Source organism: Arachis hypogaea, chromosome 16, assembly GCF_003086295.3.
Source record: "Arachis hypogaea cultivar Tifrunner chromosome 16, arahy.Tifrunner.gnm2.J5K5, whole genome shotgun sequence".
NCBI lineage: Eukaryota > Viridiplantae > Streptophyta > Magnoliopsida > Fabales > Fabaceae > Arachis > Arachis hypogaea.
In genome coordinates this window covers 22,790,090-22,808,779 of record NC_092051.1, presented here as the reverse complement: position 1 = coordinate 22,808,779, position 18,690 = coordinate 22,790,090, and the positions used below count along the sequence as shown (strand labels likewise).

General features: G+C 29.3%; 1 protein-coding gene across 10 annotated transcripts; it reads left to right on the top strand.

The window, feature by feature from the left end:
• Window positions 1-10,447: 10,447 nt before the first annotated feature.
• LOC112758468 (uncharacterized) lies at window positions 10,448-17,953 on the top strand. 10 transcript variants are annotated; one of them, XM_072220034.1, is made up of 10 exons: window positions 10,448-10,854; window positions 13,342-13,669; window positions 13,759-13,881; window positions 13,977-14,232; window positions 14,340-14,434; window positions 14,521-15,142; window positions 15,247-15,452; window positions 15,809-15,882; window positions 16,080-16,198; window positions 17,390-17,953. In XM_072220034.1, exons 3-6 carry the CDS (start codon window positions 13,870-13,872, stop codon window positions 14,641-14,643), a joined length of 486 nt encoding a protein of 161 aa, XP_072076135.1. In that variant the 5' UTR covers window positions 10,448-10,854; window positions 13,342-13,669; window positions 13,759-13,869; the 3' UTR covers window positions 14,644-15,142; window positions 15,247-15,452; window positions 15,809-15,882; window positions 16,080-16,198; window positions 17,390-17,953. The 10 variants fall into 10 exon arrangements, with proteins under 10 accessions (XP_072076135.1, XP_072076136.1, XP_072076134.1 ...); XM_072220035.1 differs by lacking the exon at window positions 15,809-15,882; XM_072220033.1 differs by having other exon boundaries at window positions 15,809-16,198.
• Window positions 17,954-18,690: the final 737 nt, after the last annotated feature.

Genomic DNA, 18,690 nt, shown 5'->3' with positions numbered 1-18,690 from the left:
TCTTTGAGTTTACAGTGAAATCTTTGATAATATAGTATAATTCATCAATAGATAAGTCAAAAAGATCTACCTCATCCATATCCGTGTGATCAACCATTAAACATATTTGAGCCTCTTGATCAGAATCTTCTTCATCTTCAGAATCAGTGTCATTTTCTAAGTCTTCCCATGTTGCCATCAGCATCTTCTTTTTTTCTTTCTTTGATTTTTCGCCTTTCTTCAATTGAGGGCAATCAGACTTGAGGTGACCTAGTTTCTTGTGGTGGTGATAGGTAAACTTGGATTGATCCTTCTTGAAGTCTTTGGATGAAGAACTTCCTTTGTCTTTGCTTTTGATTCTCATTAATCTTCTCATTTTTCTTGCAAAGAGCACTATTTCTTCATCTGGGATACTGTCATCAGATCCTCTTCTTTGGCTATCATTCTTGATTTCAATGTTACACTTTTCTTTTTGTCATCTCTGTCTTGAGACATGTGAATAGTTTCATAGGCCAACAGCTTACCTATTAGCTCATCATAAGTGATTTTTATCAAATCATTTCTTTCAGGAATGGCTGTGCATTTTACTTTCTACTTCTTAGTAAGACTCCTCAAGATCTTCCTTACCAAGGTTTCTTTGGAATAGCTTTTCCCCATGGCATCCAAGTTATTGATGATTATTGAAAACCTTTTGAACATTTGATCGATGCTTTCATCCTCCTTCATGTTGAACATCTCATACTCCTTCATCAGCATATCAGTCCTGGTCTCTCTTACTTGCTTGGTTCCTTCATGGGTGATTTTGAGCTTGTTCCAGATTTCTTTAGCCATTTTGCACCTTGAAAATTTTCTGTATTCTTCAAAACTGATAGCACAGTACATTAGGTTGATTGCCTTGGCATTGAGTTCAACCTTCTTCTTTTCTTCCTCTGTCCATTCATTGTCTTCCTTTGACACCACATCTCCATCAGTATTTTGCTTTATTGGAAGATCTACTGGTCCATTGACAATAATCTTTCAGATGTTGTAGTCGATTGACTGCACAAAGATTCACATTCTCTCTTTTCAGTATGAGTAGTTGTTGCCTTTGAATTAGGGAGGTCTATTATTGGACTGCCCTTCGGTGAGTGTGTACGCCATGATGTTAGCACCTATGTTGTTGGCCATGGATCTTTGCTCCAAGCTGTGAAACTTGACTCCTTAAGACCTTGCTCCTGATACCAACTGATAGAACTGCTTGAACTTGAGAAGGGGAGTTGAATCAAGTTAACTCAAAAATAGAGTTCTTATGCTCTGTTTTCGCGAAAGCTAATTATGTAGGAGATTTTTTCGATTTTGTCTGTAAAACTAGAAAGAAACAGAGAATAGAAGGAGAGAATGAGGCAAACATGTATCCTGGTTCGGTTTCTAAGTGCCATGAAACTTACATCCAGTCTCCACCATAATTATGGTAGAATTTCTACTATAATCAATCAGATTACAAACACCAATACTAATGAATTATAACCTAATTCATCTAGTATCTTCCACTAAACTTTCTACCCCAAAACTTAGCTATCCAAGTGCTATCCCAACTTAGAAGAAAAATCCGCAGATTCAATCTACCACCAAATACTATCCCAACTTGGCAAGGGGAACTAAACCTTAGTTCAACAAAACCAGATTATGGAGAAATATTTCTTGGGTTAATACTCAAATTCATCCCTAAAAGATCACGCGATCTTCATTTTCGTCATCGAATGATTTTTTTAATCAAATTAGTCCCTGAAAGATAAAATGTAAGTCAAATTAGTCCTTCTGTCAAAAAGTGCCACGTGGCATGATGACGTGGCACGCCATGTGGCAGGTCAACGACACGTGGTATGCCACGTGGAAGGTCAGCAACACGTGGCATGCCACGTGTCACTTGACATGTAAAAAAATTTTAATAGTCAAAATAGTCCTTGAAAGTCCAGACGTAAGTCATTTTCATCCCTCAAATTTTAAAAATTAGTCAAACTAGTCCTTATATAATTTTTTTTTATTTTTTCTTCATAATATTAACTTTGAAATATTTTTTGATACTACTAATTTTAATAGAAATGTAATTGATAAACAAAATATTAGTAATCGTATCTTTTCTTCTTAAAATTTTTTCAATAAAATTATCTCTCTTCTTTAATTCTTCTCAAAATCTCTCTTATTCTTTTCTATTCTAAAACCTTTTTCTTACATTATTACATTTTGCTGGAATATATATTTACTCAAAATTGAAATGTATGTATTTATTAACCTAAACAAAGTTATATGCTCAAAATCAAAATTTATGTATGTTAAACTAAACAAAGTTATATCACTATTTTTTTTCTACTACATCTTTTTTTTTTCCATTATAGTATTACATCCTATATGTAAGTAATACCATTACATCCTATATGTAAGTTATACCATTACATCCTATATGTTTTAAAAAGATGTAGTAGAAAAAAATAGTGGTACAACTTTGTTTAGTTTAACATACATAAATTTTGATTTTGAGTATATAACTTTGTTTAGGTTAATAAATACATACATTTTAATTTTGAGTATATATATATATATATATATATATATATATATATATATATATATATATATATATATATATATATATATATATATATTCTAGCAAAATGTAATAATGTAAGAAAAAGGTTTTAGAATAGAAAAGAATAAGAGAGATTTTGAGAAGAATTAAAGGAGAGAGATAATTTTATTAAAAAAAATTTTAAGAAGAAAAGATACGATTACTAATGTTTTGTTTGTCAATTACATTTCTATTAAAATTAGTAGTATCAAAAAATATTTCAAATTTAATATTATGAAGAAAAATAAAAAAATTATATAAGGACTAGTTTGACTAATTTTTAAAATTTGAGGGATAAAAATGACTTACGTCTGGACTTTCAAGAACTATTTTGACTATTAAAAACTTTTTTACATGTCAAGTGACACGTGGCATGCCACGTGTCACTGACCTGCCACGTGGCATGACACGTGTCGTTGACCTGCCACGTCATCATGCCACGTGGCACTTTTTGACAGAAGGACTAATTTGACTTACATTTTATCTTTCAGGGACTAATTTGATTAAAAAAATCATTCGAGGATGAAAATGAAGATTGCGTGATCTTTTAGGGACGAATTTGAATATTAACCCAATATTTCTTTGACTGTTTCATGCATCTCTCTTGCCTCTTCTCTCATGGCTTTTTCAACTCATTTTCATAAGCCTTTTTCTCAATTATAGAAAGATGAAATTAGATATCCATAGTAAAGAAAATCTAAAATGAAGCACAAATTGAAGAAAAAGAATTCAGCTCAAGTATGTTGAGATGATGCTCTCGTGTCACTCTCTTTTTCTTGTCTTCTAATGGTGAAGTGAGGTCAGTTTTATAGAATGATACTTGCCCTTCAAATTTCAACGTTGCCTCTTCTAATTCCTTTCTAGATTTTGTCGTTCAAGTTGTCTCCATTGGCATGCAATTCTTTTTTCATTCTGCTCCACTAATTCTGTTTGTTGAGGAGCTACTCCACCAACTCTGCTGTTCTTGGATCTGCTGTCTTCCTTGACATGCACAATATTTCTATTTTCATGCCTTACTAACTGCTGTCTATACCTCTGCATTTTTATTTTGCTCTTCCAAATTTTGCTAGTGATCTTCTACATTTTGATATTGTTTTGTCCTTATGTCGTTGTTGTTTTTTTAGAGTCATAACTGTCTCTTAATAGTGCCAAATGTCCTTCTTATTTTTTTCACTTTTGTTCCAACTATGAGCATTCGGTTCTCTCTCTTGGCTCATAGGTTCTTATTTGTTTTTTCATAAACTTATAATGGGCTAAAATTTTGGAGTTGTAATATTTAAAGTTGCTGAAATAACATTAACTTGAGCTGAAGCAACATGTAAATAAGCTTGCATCACTTAGTACATACATTAAACAAATTTGAATTTTAACCCAAAGAATATTTGTCATGATTTATGTAAAATCCAAAATCAAACTTAACGAAGATGATGATTCATTGATTTATTAGTTATTTTTTATTTCTTTAGGATCCTTTTAAATTTGATGAGTTGTGCACTCTGTGTTGTGTATATATGTAACAATTCAATCATTTGATAATGAAAAATTGAATATAAAACTTTTACATTCTATTTTCTCTTTCTGCTATAAATTTTATTACTAATGATTGTTTATGTTAAAGGAGTGAATTAATTAATAAGTGTTGAAGTCATGATGAGGTGATGATGAGGTATGCATAGATAGATGGATCCCAACACAACATTTAACGGGTCTGGGATGGAGACACAATCACATGAATACTCACCGGGAACATTGACTTAATTAGGCATTGAAATTCTGTATGTGGTGCCAACAATGACGAGCATCATCGTCCAAACTGTTCAATTTACTCCTCCTACTACTAGTACACAATGTGATACCACATTAATTTCAAGTAGCAAACAAAAACCATATAAATTCTGCTCGTCTTGTCATCCACACTTCATGCATTCACTTCCAACGTTATTCTACTTGACTGGTCCACTGCCCGGACAATAATCATCAATTCAATCAAAATTTCCAGAGCAATAATAAAATTAGAGAAAAATAACATTCACGTTTTCAAATGAATTTCTAGTAATTAGCAACTTCTCCTTAATTTCTTTGATAATATTTATTGTAATCGAAACAAAACTACATATACCAATGCAGTTCCAGAGAAGCTGTTGAAACTTAATACAAAGTAACTACTCTTGAATGGGAAGTGTTGGAGAGGAGCCCTAGAAAATAAATTCCCATTGCTTTCATGTTTTGGATGAAGAATTTATATATAGACACCAAATTCCACCTTGGTCGTGTTGATCATGCATCGTATTAGCTAAACCATATGATGAGAGGGTGAGCTAAGAAAACTATATATCATTTGACAATTGTTGGGAAAATTGAATGCTGAAAAAGACAACAGATAGTAGTACTCTTTTTCTTTGTTTAGAAATATTAGGGCATATACAAGGAAGGCTGGAAGCCATGCATGTCAGAAGTTTGTCTTTTAGGTATGTAGTAGGGGCCGGGGGTTGCAGCGTATATTTATTTCTATTACTGTGGAAAATAGATTGCAGCTGAACACGGAATATATATATATAATATATATATATATATTAGCTAATAAATTCTAACAGTTTAATATTATTTTTTTAGCCAATACTTTTAAGTGTTTAATTTTAATATATTATAGTTTGTAAAATATTTTATATAATAATTCAATCACATTCGTTCTTTTATATGATTATTTACATAATTAATATAAAAAATAATTATATTTAATTTGTTAATGTGACTACATAATTTAATATATGTGTAAAAATACTTACATTAATACCATATTAAAATTAAATCCTACTTTTAAATATTATTAATTAAAAATAATAAATTATATTGACTTTATAGAATTTCTCACTATAAAATTATATGATAAAAATCATATTAAAAAACTGCAAAAATTATTGGCTAATTTTATAGTGTTTATAAGTTGATATTTAATTTTTGTCTAGTAAATTTTAAATATTTAAAAATTATTTATTTTTATATTTTTAAATTAAATATTAATTCTTAAATTTTTTTTAAAAAAATTAGATACTATATCTTTTGGACACCGTAGCCATCATCAAAACTATTTTTGGTTTGCTCCGTTATTTTATTTGTTGCTTCAAGCATTTGCCATGTGGTGAATAGAGGGACAAGGTAACAACCTTACTTAAAGCTTTTGACTTATAATTGTTGATCTATATGGGTCATTGTCAAAATATGAAAAATGCTATGGGTCAAAATTTTAAGATAGATACTTTAACAAAAATTTTATAACTATCTTTTATGTGAGGATGTTTTTTAGCTATTTATAAAATTTGATTTTAATATGTTATAAAAATAATATTATTTTTATTTAAAATATGACTAAACAAATATTTTTATAAAAAGATATTTTTTATATCTTAATTAGAATAGACACTACATTTTGAATTATATAAAATTGTTTTGGTTGCATAAAAAAATTGAAGTTGGACAGCGTATTTGATTTTGACCTTTTATTTGTTTTATGTTATATTATGTTAGGCGTTTCAATCCTTCTTTTAGATTTTAAAAAAAATATCTAATATTTATATAAGGTGAGTACTACTAATATGATATTAGGGTTATTACAAATGACTAATATTTTTTATTTTCTATCACTAAAAGTGTTAAATTACTAATATTTGTCGTTATGAATCATGATTTCCATGCATGGAATAAGGATTTCACATTTAAAAAAAAACAAAAAACAAAATACATACTGAGTGTTTGTTTATGATAAAAAAAAAATCTTTGAGATGCCAAGAAAAAAAGGAAAATAAAAATAGTAGCATTAAATATATTATATCAAATTTATGGTGTCAATACAACATAATGTTTTTTGATAGAAAGAAATGAACCAAAAAACAAAGAAAACTTTAAAACCGTTTTAGAGTTGTGTCAAATGTCAATGAGTAAGAATTAGAGCATGGGAAACCAGGTTTAGCTATCCCTTGCTAAAAACTCACCAGAATTAACGGGTGTTAATAAATTCATTAAGATAAAGAGAAGAGCATGACAGACAACATATTTTTTTTGGTGACTAACATTTTCAAAGTTTATATATATATATATAATATTAGAGCTAATCTGGCCTTCAAAGTTCAAATCAAACCATAAATCACAATAATCTTGTTGTCGTTGCAACTTAAATGGTGGCCATGGTATTTATGAGACACATCGTTAGTGTGGTCCATTAGCATTAGTTGTGGTCATGCCTCACATGAGCTTCTCTAGCTATATTGCTTCTCCAAGTTGATGGACTAACTAAGTAGTGTTCTCCATCTCAAATTTAGTTTCCCTTTGGTTAGTTAGTTACGTATTGTCCATGGAGTTGCATGGATGGCAACAATTTTTAGGAAAACAATTCTCTGAAACGATAACATTTATAAAGTAATCAAGTAAATAATTAATTAATATTATTATTAGAGTTTAGCTAGCATAAAACATATGGTAAATTTATTATTAATAAAAAAAATTTTAATTTATAAACTTAACATGCCACAAAATAGATAAACTCATTATTATAATACATACATGAGCTTATCAGGAAACGAGAACATTTATTATTATTATTATTATTATTATTATTATTATTATACGTACGTAAGCTCAATTATTTTAATTTAAAAACGATTAAATTTTTATTTTTTTAATTAACTATATCAACTTTAATTTTATTTTATAAGAGTTTCATCCACAATTCTAACTTGGTCCAGGAAGATATATATATATAGGCTTGCATGCATCTTACATCCGATAATATAATAATCCCTATTCACTAACGTCAATTACTCGATTTTACCTTGTCATTATTTGTTAAAAATATAATTATTTGTTATAACTAATATTTTACTCGGGTTTATTAATAATCTTTACATTATTAATATTATAAAAATTACTGTTATTTTAATTTAAATTTAAAAATAAATAAAAACTAACTTTAAAACAACCTATATTATTAAAAATATAAAAATTTATGTGCAATTAATTTTATGTAAAATTAATAATTATGAGTTATTAAATAATTTAATAAATTTAACTAAATTATCATCATTTAATCATTTTTAACTATTAATTTTATATAAAATTAATTACACCTAAATTTTTACCCAATAAAATAAAACAAAATAAATGAAACAATGCAAAAGTATTCATTTTCTCTAGTGAAAAAAAAAATCTCTTTAACTTCATTGCCAACTTGTATGTACGTTAGTTGAAGTATTTATTTGCATCTTTATTAGGCGGCGGTATATATCATATTAATCCACTAATTCTATGACAGAGATAACAATATATGTTGGCACTTTATATCATGCTTGCATATACAACATCTGCATTTTTTTTTCCTCATTGGAAAATCTCTTGCACTTTTCTTAGCCGTGAATTTAAAGTTCTTAACTTCTTACAGCTGACCAAAAGTTTGACCTCACCAGTCCCAAACAAACGGAGTACAAAATAACCTAAATCAAGCATAGTGTATTTACTATTTTCCTGAAAAAAATACGCTCTCTTTGTAAAAAGTATTTGGAAAAGTATTTTTCTATGCTGAGCGAAAAAATTAATATCACATGAGCTTTTACATGTATAAGATGTGATTTAAAAGTTTATTACAATAAAATAAAATTTAAATTTTTTACATTTACTTAAATGAATAAGTAAGTTAATCACTGAAATAATTTAAATCGATTATATAATTCGTATTTCGCACAAATTCCTATCAACTTTGTTTCAAAATTAAAACATGCATGCATTAACTGTTAAGCTGTGAAATAATTTTGTATCTAGACATTATCACTATAAAAAAAAATGTTAAGTACCGTTAGATTTAACATCTTGAATTACCGTTGATTTTACCGACAGATTTATAGATGATTTTGTTGTGAAATTTGTTATGTCAAATTGTTATCATTGGATTTATTTATCCGACGATAAATTTATGGGTAATATTTGAAAAAAAAATGTATGGAATAGGCACGAACTTTTTTGTTGAAATTATCATTGGATTGTTCCGACGGTAACACATTTTAGTTAAACATTATATTTTGGTGACACACAGTGAGTTACTATCGGATTTATTTGACGGTGAATCCGACAGTAATCAGGTCTAAAATTGAGAGTGCGAACCCTCTTCTTCTTCATTTTAAAAACCCTCTTCCTCGCAAACCCTCTTCTTCGTTTCTCTCTCTACCCAGCTCAGCCCCATTCGCCGCTGCTCCAGTATTGCCGCCGCTCCATTCCCGCTGTCGTCGGCCCCGCTCTCTCGTCACTTCTCTGTTTCTTTCTCTATCCAGTCCTTTTGCGTTGTTCCAGCACCGTCGCCGCTCCAGATTTAAGTACATCCTCACTCTCCATCTCTATGACATCTATTTCAAAATTAAAAACATAATTTCTTTAATTGTTAATGTGTTACCTGTTAGTTTGTTATTCTATTAATGTTAGGAATTTGATTAGTGAGAATTGTGGCTATCGAATGATTTTGAGTTAGTTGGAGTGTTATATATTTTTTTTAGGAATTTGGATATCTAAAAATGTTGGTTCAGAAATCATGCTTGGTTTGTATATTTTGTGTGTGTTAATTGTCACTACAAGAAAATGAAGTATTTGTAACAAAAATTTTGTGTCAAATTTAAAATTATTACAAAAAATTAATTTTTTATAACAAAAATTAGTGATTGTTATAAAATAATAATGTTTTGTAACAATAATACAATTTATTACAAAATATTTTAATATTTTATAACAACTTGATTTTTTTGTTACAAATTATGTTGACTTTTTGTAATAAACCAGTGCTTTGTTGTAAAAATTTATAATGTTTTGTAACAAAAGATGAAGTTGTTGCAAAAATTTAAAATATTTTGTAACAAAATATCCTTTAATTTAAAAAACTCTAATTATTTTATAAAAGAAAATGTCACAAAATTCAATATTATTGGTAATAAGTTATTTGTTTGTCATAAAATACAAATATTTTTTGTAACTAAAAAAATTATTTTAAAATATTAAAATTTTTAAGGGTGAAAAAAATTTGTTTATATAATTTTTTTTAGGATAATTTTATTTTGTTTCAAAAATTTAATTTTTTTTTAAATATTTTTTGTATTAATTATTTATTTTTATAAAAAATTAAAGATTAAATAATTAAATTTTAAAAATTATATATATTATTTTATATTCTTTTAAAAAATTAATATATAATTCTTACTATTTTGTTTCAAAAATTTAATTTTTTAAATATTGTTTGTATTAATTATTTATTTTTATATAAAATTAAAGATTAAATAATTAAATTTTAAAAACTATATATATTATTTTATATTCTTTTAAAAAATTAATATATAATTCTTACTAATAATCAATTTTTTTTAAATGTTAACTAAATATTAATTTCTGAAATTTAAAAAAATCTAATTGTTAAAATAAATAAAAATTGTTGAAAGTAAAAACAAATATAAAAAGAAAAAACTCTAAATATATAGGATTTTTATCTAATTTTATAGTAATTGTATAAATTTTATGTTTAAAATTTAAAATCTTAGTAATTAAAAATAATAAAAAAATTATATAATCTAATTTAAAATATTAATATTTTAAATTTAATTTTTTTTGAAAGAAAAATTAAGTAGAATATTTTAAATTTTAAATTGGAGTAGTTTCTTGAAACTAATTAGTAAGTTGACAAATAAATATTATGATTTTAAAATAATTTTATTTTATAAATTTAATTTTAATTATTATTTTATAGTCTAATTTTTATAAAATTTCTAAATTACCTTTATTTCTCTTTTTTCCAAACCTAACTCTAACTCTAATTTCAAACACACCCATACATTAACCCCCTTTTTCACACACACACACACCCTTGTTAACCTAGCCCTACGTCACTCTCAAAAATCACGGTCTTTACTCTCAAACCCTCTCCTCTCACGGACTCACGGTCTCACCATTTACCACCGTCGACTGCCACCGCCACCTCCTATCCTCTCAGTCCCTCACCGCTGCCTCTTACGGACTCTCGACGTCACCGTCACCGCTCATCACCGTAGCAGAGAGTGCATCCTTGAGCCCTCGCTGTCTTCCAGTGTTTGCCATCTTTGCCGTCTTCGAGTTGGAGTGTCGGAGCGTCGGAGCATCTTCTCATCGTCACGTCTTTGCCGGTCTTCGTGTCTTCGCTGGTCTTTGCGTCGGAGTCTCTGCGCCTCTTTTCTGTCTTCGCCGATCTTTACCATCAGCTGCTCTTCCGTCTGGTAAGTCAGTTCTTTGAATTCTGAAATTTTCGTTATTTACTTTGATTTTGAAGCATTTATTATCATTTCTGTGAGTTAGGTTATTTATAATTTATATTTCTGATTATGATTCTAATTTCTATAATTTATGTGATTTTTTGTGGATTATGTGATTTATGCAATTTATGTATTTATGTTATAAATTTTTATTCCGATTTTTTTTAATTATAGTAACAGTGTTATAATTTCTGTGATTTTGATTCTAATTCTGATTTTGATTTTTTGTTAATTTATATTTCTTTGTTTTTCTGTAATTTATGTTTTTTTGTAATGTCTGTAATTTATATTTCTGTGTTAGTTTTTCTTAAAGATCAGAGATTTGTGTAGAAAACATAAAGTATAAGGTTTCAAAAAATGCATAGTTAATTTAATGTTCTTGCTTGTACTGTGATTGTCCGTGAGTGTTCTTTATTTTTTTTAAGTGAAAATATTTTTTTGTTGAAGTGTTCTTGTTTGCTTTTAATTCATATGCTTTGTTTATTGCCTCTTACATAAATAATGAATACAGATGCATCACTTTAATCCTGTAAAGAGTAATTAATAAGTTAGTACACATCAGATTATGTTTGTGGGTTGTTTTGTGTCTTGGTTCTCTCTCTGGCTTTGAGCATTATTGCTTATCATTCTTGTATCTAGCTCTCTTATATATAATTGCCTATTAGCCTGAGAATTTAGTCATCTTGTATATTCATAATTACACTGATTATCAATAATATTCTCTCATTTCATGTTTTTTGTTCACAAAATTTTTTTCCATACATCTCTTTTGTGGTATGGTTCTGTTTTACTTTCTGCTTCTACATTACATTGCATTGGTGCACAAACTTTTTGAAAAGCTTTCAAATCCATTTAACTATTTACTAGTATAAATGTATAATCATAGTTTGTAAATACCTTATCTTTATTTTAACATATATATCTTGAAATTATTTCTAAGGTTCTTTAGGAAGACCTGACAAATACTATTTCCATAGTTATAGCTTCCATAGTAGTTTTTATTTAAGTTTATCAAGTTAGTGTTTTTTGGTTAGTTGTCTTTTTAGGTTTATGAACATGATGGAATTTGTACTTTGTAGTTTACATGTTGAAGATTTATAATATTTTGTTTTTGTTTTTTTGGTCCTATGTACTTATCTAATTCATTATTAATCTTCAATGTATCTTGCTAGTTTATACTTTATAGTTTATACGTTGAAGATTTAGAAAACATTCTTAGTTAAATAAAAGATGTTTAAACTATCTATGCTATTATATATTATATAAATGTTAACTTGCTCATTAAATTAGTTAATATATCAGTTAATTAAAAAAGTTAATTTAGTAAATTATGTATGTAAATTTGTATTAAAAAAATTGTTACAAAATAAATATTGTGCTTTTGTAACTAAAGAAAAAAATGTTACAAAATCAAATTATATTTTGTAACAAAATTTTATGATAGGAAAAAGTATATTGTTACTAAAAAATTTTAAAGATAAAAAAATGTTACCACTTTAGTAATAAATTTTGGTTTTTGTATCAAAAAAATTTGTTACAAAATATTACTTTATATTGTAACAGTTTCATCTTTTGTTACAAAAGCTTTTTGTAACAGGACTTACTGCAACAACTCCTTTTTATTACAAATTTCTTTCGTTTCAAAATTCAGATTTTTATAACAATTTTTTTTGTTACAAATATTTCTTTTTTCTTGTAGTGTTTATATTAGAATATCAGAACATACAGTACTTAATTATAATTTATGATTTAAAGTTATGTTAATTTTGGTCATGTTAATTTAGGGTTAAGTTAATTTAGAATTTATGTCTTGGTTATCATATAATAATTTAGGATTTATTCTTACTTGTTTGATTATTACTTGTGTTTTGTTTTTACTTGTTTTTGTTAGATTGAAAAATTATGTACTATAAGAAATTTTTTTATTTAATTTTTCATGTAAATTCTATTACTTTGAATAATTAGTTTGTTTAGTGTATTTGTCTGAATAAGTTAGGGTTTAAGGTTTTATTCAATCCTTGTATGTTGGTTTGGATGGATATTTGGTTTGGATGGAACCCTTGAAGGATGGAGAAATCTAAATTTTATGGGAGACTCTGTTAAAATTTTTATAAGATTTTGAGTGAAATTGAAAAATTAAAATTATATTTTTGAAAGTCTTTGAATTATGTTTAGGGTTGATAGATATTTGTATTAATTGTGACATGAATTGGTTCCTCCTTAAAATTCTTATTTTAAGTGTTTTGGTTTATTTATTATAATTATTTGTTATTCATACTTTTCTCATATTTGTTATAATTATTTGTTATTTCTTGAGTTTCTTCTTATATTATTCTTTATTGGTGTTTGTTATGTTATTAATATGTTTATTGTATTGAGTGTATTAATATGTTTAGAGTTGGTGAATTTAATTGTGTTTTAATTATTGTTAGTAATATATTCGCTGTATAGACATGACGACAGGTAGTAGAGGTAGGTCGAGTGGGTCACGTGGTCGTGGTAGAGGGTGGGCTTCCACCGAATCCCCAAGGACTGCCCAGTCATCGCCCTTTACTCCGAATATCTCGTCGACCCCTGTGATGTCACAGGCGGGTTCGGCGGACCAACAATTCATCATGGTCCCAAACCCTAACTATGTGCCTCCTTCTGCTACGTCCCTTGCAGATCCATCGACGACAGAGTCCGCGGTGGGTGATTTCTCCAATGCCCCCAGCAGGATGCCTTTCCACCATCGCTCGTCATCTGGCTGAGGATTTGGCCCGATGGCATGTAGACATGAGTACATACAATTTTTTAATCTTATGTTTGTTAATCTTAAGTTTATGCATTTCTATGTGTATGTTAATGTTAGTTTTTTTTCTCTGTTAGGTTTGCACCAAACCCTAATGCTTGCACACAGGAGATCTCCAACGTCATTAAATCGATGTACGACCACCCGTGGCCGACCTACACGTAGATTCTAGCTGAGACAAGAGATCGATGATTTCAGAAGTAGGTGGTAAGAAACCAATAATGTTGAATTAATTAACTGTATTTGAACTGTATTTTAAATCAACTAGCTAATGTTGGTGAATCACTTTGTGCAGTTGAAATTCATATGGGATGCGGAGCATAATCTCATGATCAGGAAGATCTACGACCACCAGGCAGTTAAACATTTTCAGCAGCTGATGAGCGACATTCGTAAGGGGTGCGACCACCTAACGTCGTGGATCCCTCCAGCCATCAAGAAGGAACTAGAGGCCTATTTTACTCATGATGAGGCGTTCAAGCAGACGAACCTCGCTAACAGGCTTTGCCCAGATCATCGAACTGACCTTCATGAAGACAAAGAACAGACTGGTAAGAATTTTGTATTGTGTAATATTTTAGTAGTTATTTGAATTAGTTGTTTAATTTGCTTATTTATTTTGTTAGTTAATGTATTAATTTGTAGTCTAATTCGTTAGACCGTGAGGCGACACTGGCAGAGACCTTCAAGTATACCCTTATTTTGAAGGCCAACAAGGAGAGATTTACTGACGAGCGGTCAGTAGCCCATTATGTGAGTTTAAATTAATTCTAAGTTTTAAATTTATTTAGTTTAAAGTCAATTTTTAACTATTATCCTAATCACGACGTGTGACACAGGAGGATTACACGCAGAGGTTAGAGGTCGCGACCCAACAATCTCAGTTGCCTAATGAGAACGACGAGGCCGACTCCCGCTACAAGAAAAACTCTAAATACCATCGGATTTACTGTCGGACATAAGCGTCGGATTTACCGTCGGATTTGATTTTCCAATGGTAAATTCGACAGTAATAATTGGAGGAAAAACAAAAAAAATTGGTGCCGAGATTACCATGGAAGTTACTGTCGGATTTATCTGCCGGTAAAGCTCAATTAATGGAACACTGTATTTTGGTCATACACAATGCATTACCATCGGATTTATCCGCCAGTAAATCCAATGGTAAACCTAATCTAAATTCGAAATGTGCGGCCCTCTCCCTTCACTTTTGAGAATACTCTTCTCTTTCTCCCATTCTCCTCTCTCTTCTCTCTCCCCTGCAATTACCTCTAGTAGCTCCTCCGGCCACCCTCCGCCAGGGCTGCTCACTTCCATTCTCCTCTAAAGTGTACGTCAAGTCACCTGTATCGTGTTTCGTTGTCTCAAATGAAATCGCTCCTTCTGTCTCCGCCATTATTGGAAGAGCTGCCATTGCTGCTCCCTCTGTTGTCAGAGTTGTGTCCCTCTTCCGTCGTTTAGGTAGGTTGCCCTCATCCATCTCCTTATTCCATCTTGTTTTCATTTTTTTAATAAAAAATTCTAACCCCTTTTTACCCTAACCTCTTTCTTGAACCACCATTTAGTTCCACCTCTGCCTCTGGTTCCTCTGCTACGGCTGCTTCAGTTGTCGCCTGCATCCCCTTCATTCTATTTCTTCCGCTTCTGGTTACCCTGCTCAGCTCCTCTGTCTGTGTTTTTGCTAAGGACAAACGCCTCAGGGTGAAGGGACCCGTGAGGATGCCCACTAAGGTTCTTCACATCACTACCAAGAAATCTCCTTGTAGTGAAGGTAAATTTTTCATTGCTCCTTCCACAATTTTTATCATCCTGCACTATTTTGTAATTTTGTGTTTTTTTTCTAATTGAATCTGTCTCTTATATTTGGATATCATTCATTATAAAATTTTAAAGTATTTTGAATTGGAAAGGTTATCTATTTTAATGCTTGGATAGTTAGATAATAATTATTCTCAAATTTATACAAATGATGATACTCTTACTATTGTTTGAGTATTTGATGCAAGTTATTTGTTAGAATTTTGAGTTTCAGTGGATTCATGTTAGTTTTATGTTGTTGTGGTTAGTTCATATTATATTTGTGATTTGTTGTGTTGTTTTTTGGTTTGTCCATGAGTTACTTTGAAGATGAGTTCATGAAGATTGTAGGCAGTGAATAGACCTTCTGGCGTGCCGCCTTGCTTCTCTTCAATGGCTTCTAGGTGATATCAACTCCTACTCCTCCAAAACTCTGTTGATCATTTACCCATAGTTTATCTAGAAGAATGCTTACAAGCTGTTCTTACGTGCAAAAGGAAAGAGTTTGTTTGTTCTTTGCATTGTTTTTACTTTGTTAGGCTGTCAATTACGGTTTGCATAAATATGTACCCTTCGTTTCTTTAATTATGCATTATGGCAGGGCAAGCTCTTCAGCTGTCTTGTCTCCAGGTTCAAGATTGTGTCAATGTGGTGAAGAGAAGGTTTTACTTGTATGGAAAAAAGATAAAAACCTTGGGAGATAGGTGTCCAAATTGGAAAGTAAGTGAATGTGTGAATTATTTTGCTCTTGTATACATAATTGAATGATCATTTTGATAGCATGATTTGGAAGGTAGTTTTGATAGCATGTACGCTTATAGCAGCCAACAACAACAGTACCAGAAAGGAAAATAGAATTAGAAGAATAAGGAATTGAAAGTATTAAAGATAATAATGCAGAACCAGAGACTGATAATTAAAAAACTTCAAAAGTGTTTAACCTGTTAGTGGCATAGTATAAAATGGTTTATGGTTTATGAAATTTTTTAAGGATAAGTCCTTGTGTTCCATAAAGTACCTGATGCATTTTGTTATTAGTTTGCTTCTATTAGTTGATGTTGAAATAGTTTTGTCATCGTATTATTTTGATATTGGCTTCTAAGTTGATAGTATTAATTAATATGTTGACGATGAAATTTTTATTGGTTATGAATTGGTATTTGATTTGGCTATTGTATTAGCTTAATTCATAACAATGTATAGTTAATGTTGTGGACGATAAATTAGTTAATTGTTAGTATCATAAATAGATTGGTATGGTTGATTCTTTATGTAATGTAGTGGTCTTAGTATAGTCTAATATCTAATGCTCATTATTATTGCTCTTTCGATTTCTGATTTAATTTTGTTCAATTTTTATAATCGAGGGTTTGATGAATTTCAAATATGATTTTTCTGCTTAATTAAATTCTTTTTTTTTAAATAATAAACTTTGATATTTAAACTTGTTTGTGAACTTTCAACTAAAAATTATAGGTAAATTATTATAAAAAATTAAAAAATTTTAAATTTTGTTATTTTAGAAATTATTAAATTTAAATATTTAAAATTATATATTGAATTTTCAAACAACTTTTAAGAAAAAATTTTAATTTAAATTTACCGTTGGTTAAATCTGCCTATAACTATTAATTTAATTATTAATAATAAATAATATATATTATTGTCGGATTTATTGGGAGAAAAATTCGACGGTAACAAATTCCAGAATTTCACAATTAAAATTTTATATCTGCCGCTAAATTCGTTGGTAATTAGCAGTGGATGAAAAAATCTGCCGGTATACAATTATCGACGAGGTTTATGCCGCTAGATTTATTCTGCTGCCAAATCCCATGGTAAACATGTTATTGACGGATTTTTTAAAAAATTCACCAGTAAATCTGACGGTATTCGACGACTTTTTTGTAGTTTCCGAGACCTCAGTGGTAGATCCTGATAGGATTTGGTGCAAGACCGCTTCTAAACTCCACAAGAATTGTCGCTTCGGGTTGGAGTCATTCTTCGCCAGTAGTCTACATTCCTCCACGTTGGCGACTTCCTCTGCCTCTGCCACCAGCTTTACCGATCCCTAGAAAGTTGTCGACTTGAAGGAAGAGGTACAGATGCTAACAACAGGAGCCATTGCCATCATTTCGGACTTGACGGAGAAGCTGCAGCAGCTCGATCGGTTGTGAGAGCAGATGGAGGAGTACAACCAACAGATGCGTGTACAACCAGCAGATGTGTGCTGGAGGCAGTGGCAACACTGGTTCCAGCGGCAATGCTGGTTCCAGTGGCAATGTTGCTGGTGGGACACCGACGTCAACACCTACTCCGCTGCCTCAGCAGAAGGACCACGATGACAACGACAACGATTACCAAGATCTGTAGAGGTTTTATTTTTTTTGTCTACTTTATTGTATTTTACTTTTGTGACATTTTAGATATTTAGACAATTTATTTTTAATAAAATAATTTGTTGATTTATACTAATTTTAGATTTCTACTAACAATTTTGTTAATAAGAGTTTTATTTGACTATTAATTATGGCTTAACTGTGTCAAAAAATAAAAAATAAAAAAAATATTACCGTAAGATTTACCTAGTGAAGAATCTAGAAAAATTTAGCAGTGGGGCAAAAATATAATAAAATGTAGGTATAGATATTTTTTTTGACTTTCCACGATACCTAATGAGTTAAGGACTAATTCGTCATGAATTTGAGTTCTATTTAAGAGTTTGCAATTGGCCGGCAATGAGTTGCTATACATACGAGATAGAATTCGAACCCCAATACTTACTTAAGCGGACGGCTAAGTGATCACTTAACCAATCCAAATTGATTTAGATATTAAATTAAAACTATACATATTGATAGGAACTAGAAATATACACACAATCACTTATTATAATATTAAAATAATAAAAATATAATTTTATACACACAGTATAATATTCAAAATAACAAAAAAAATAATTTATAATGACTTTTTTTTTATTTTTAATATGACTAAACATTATTTTTTTATATATGTTCTTAAACAATCATTTTTCTTTTTATTATTTCATATTTAATTGTCAAATCTATTTATTATATTCTTGATGGTATAAATAAATTTTTTAACCAAAATAATCATAATATATTTTTTATCTTAAATAATTTTTAAAAAATTACTAATAATTTAAGTTGTATTTAATTAAAAAATTAAGTTTTAATTTAATTTTTAAT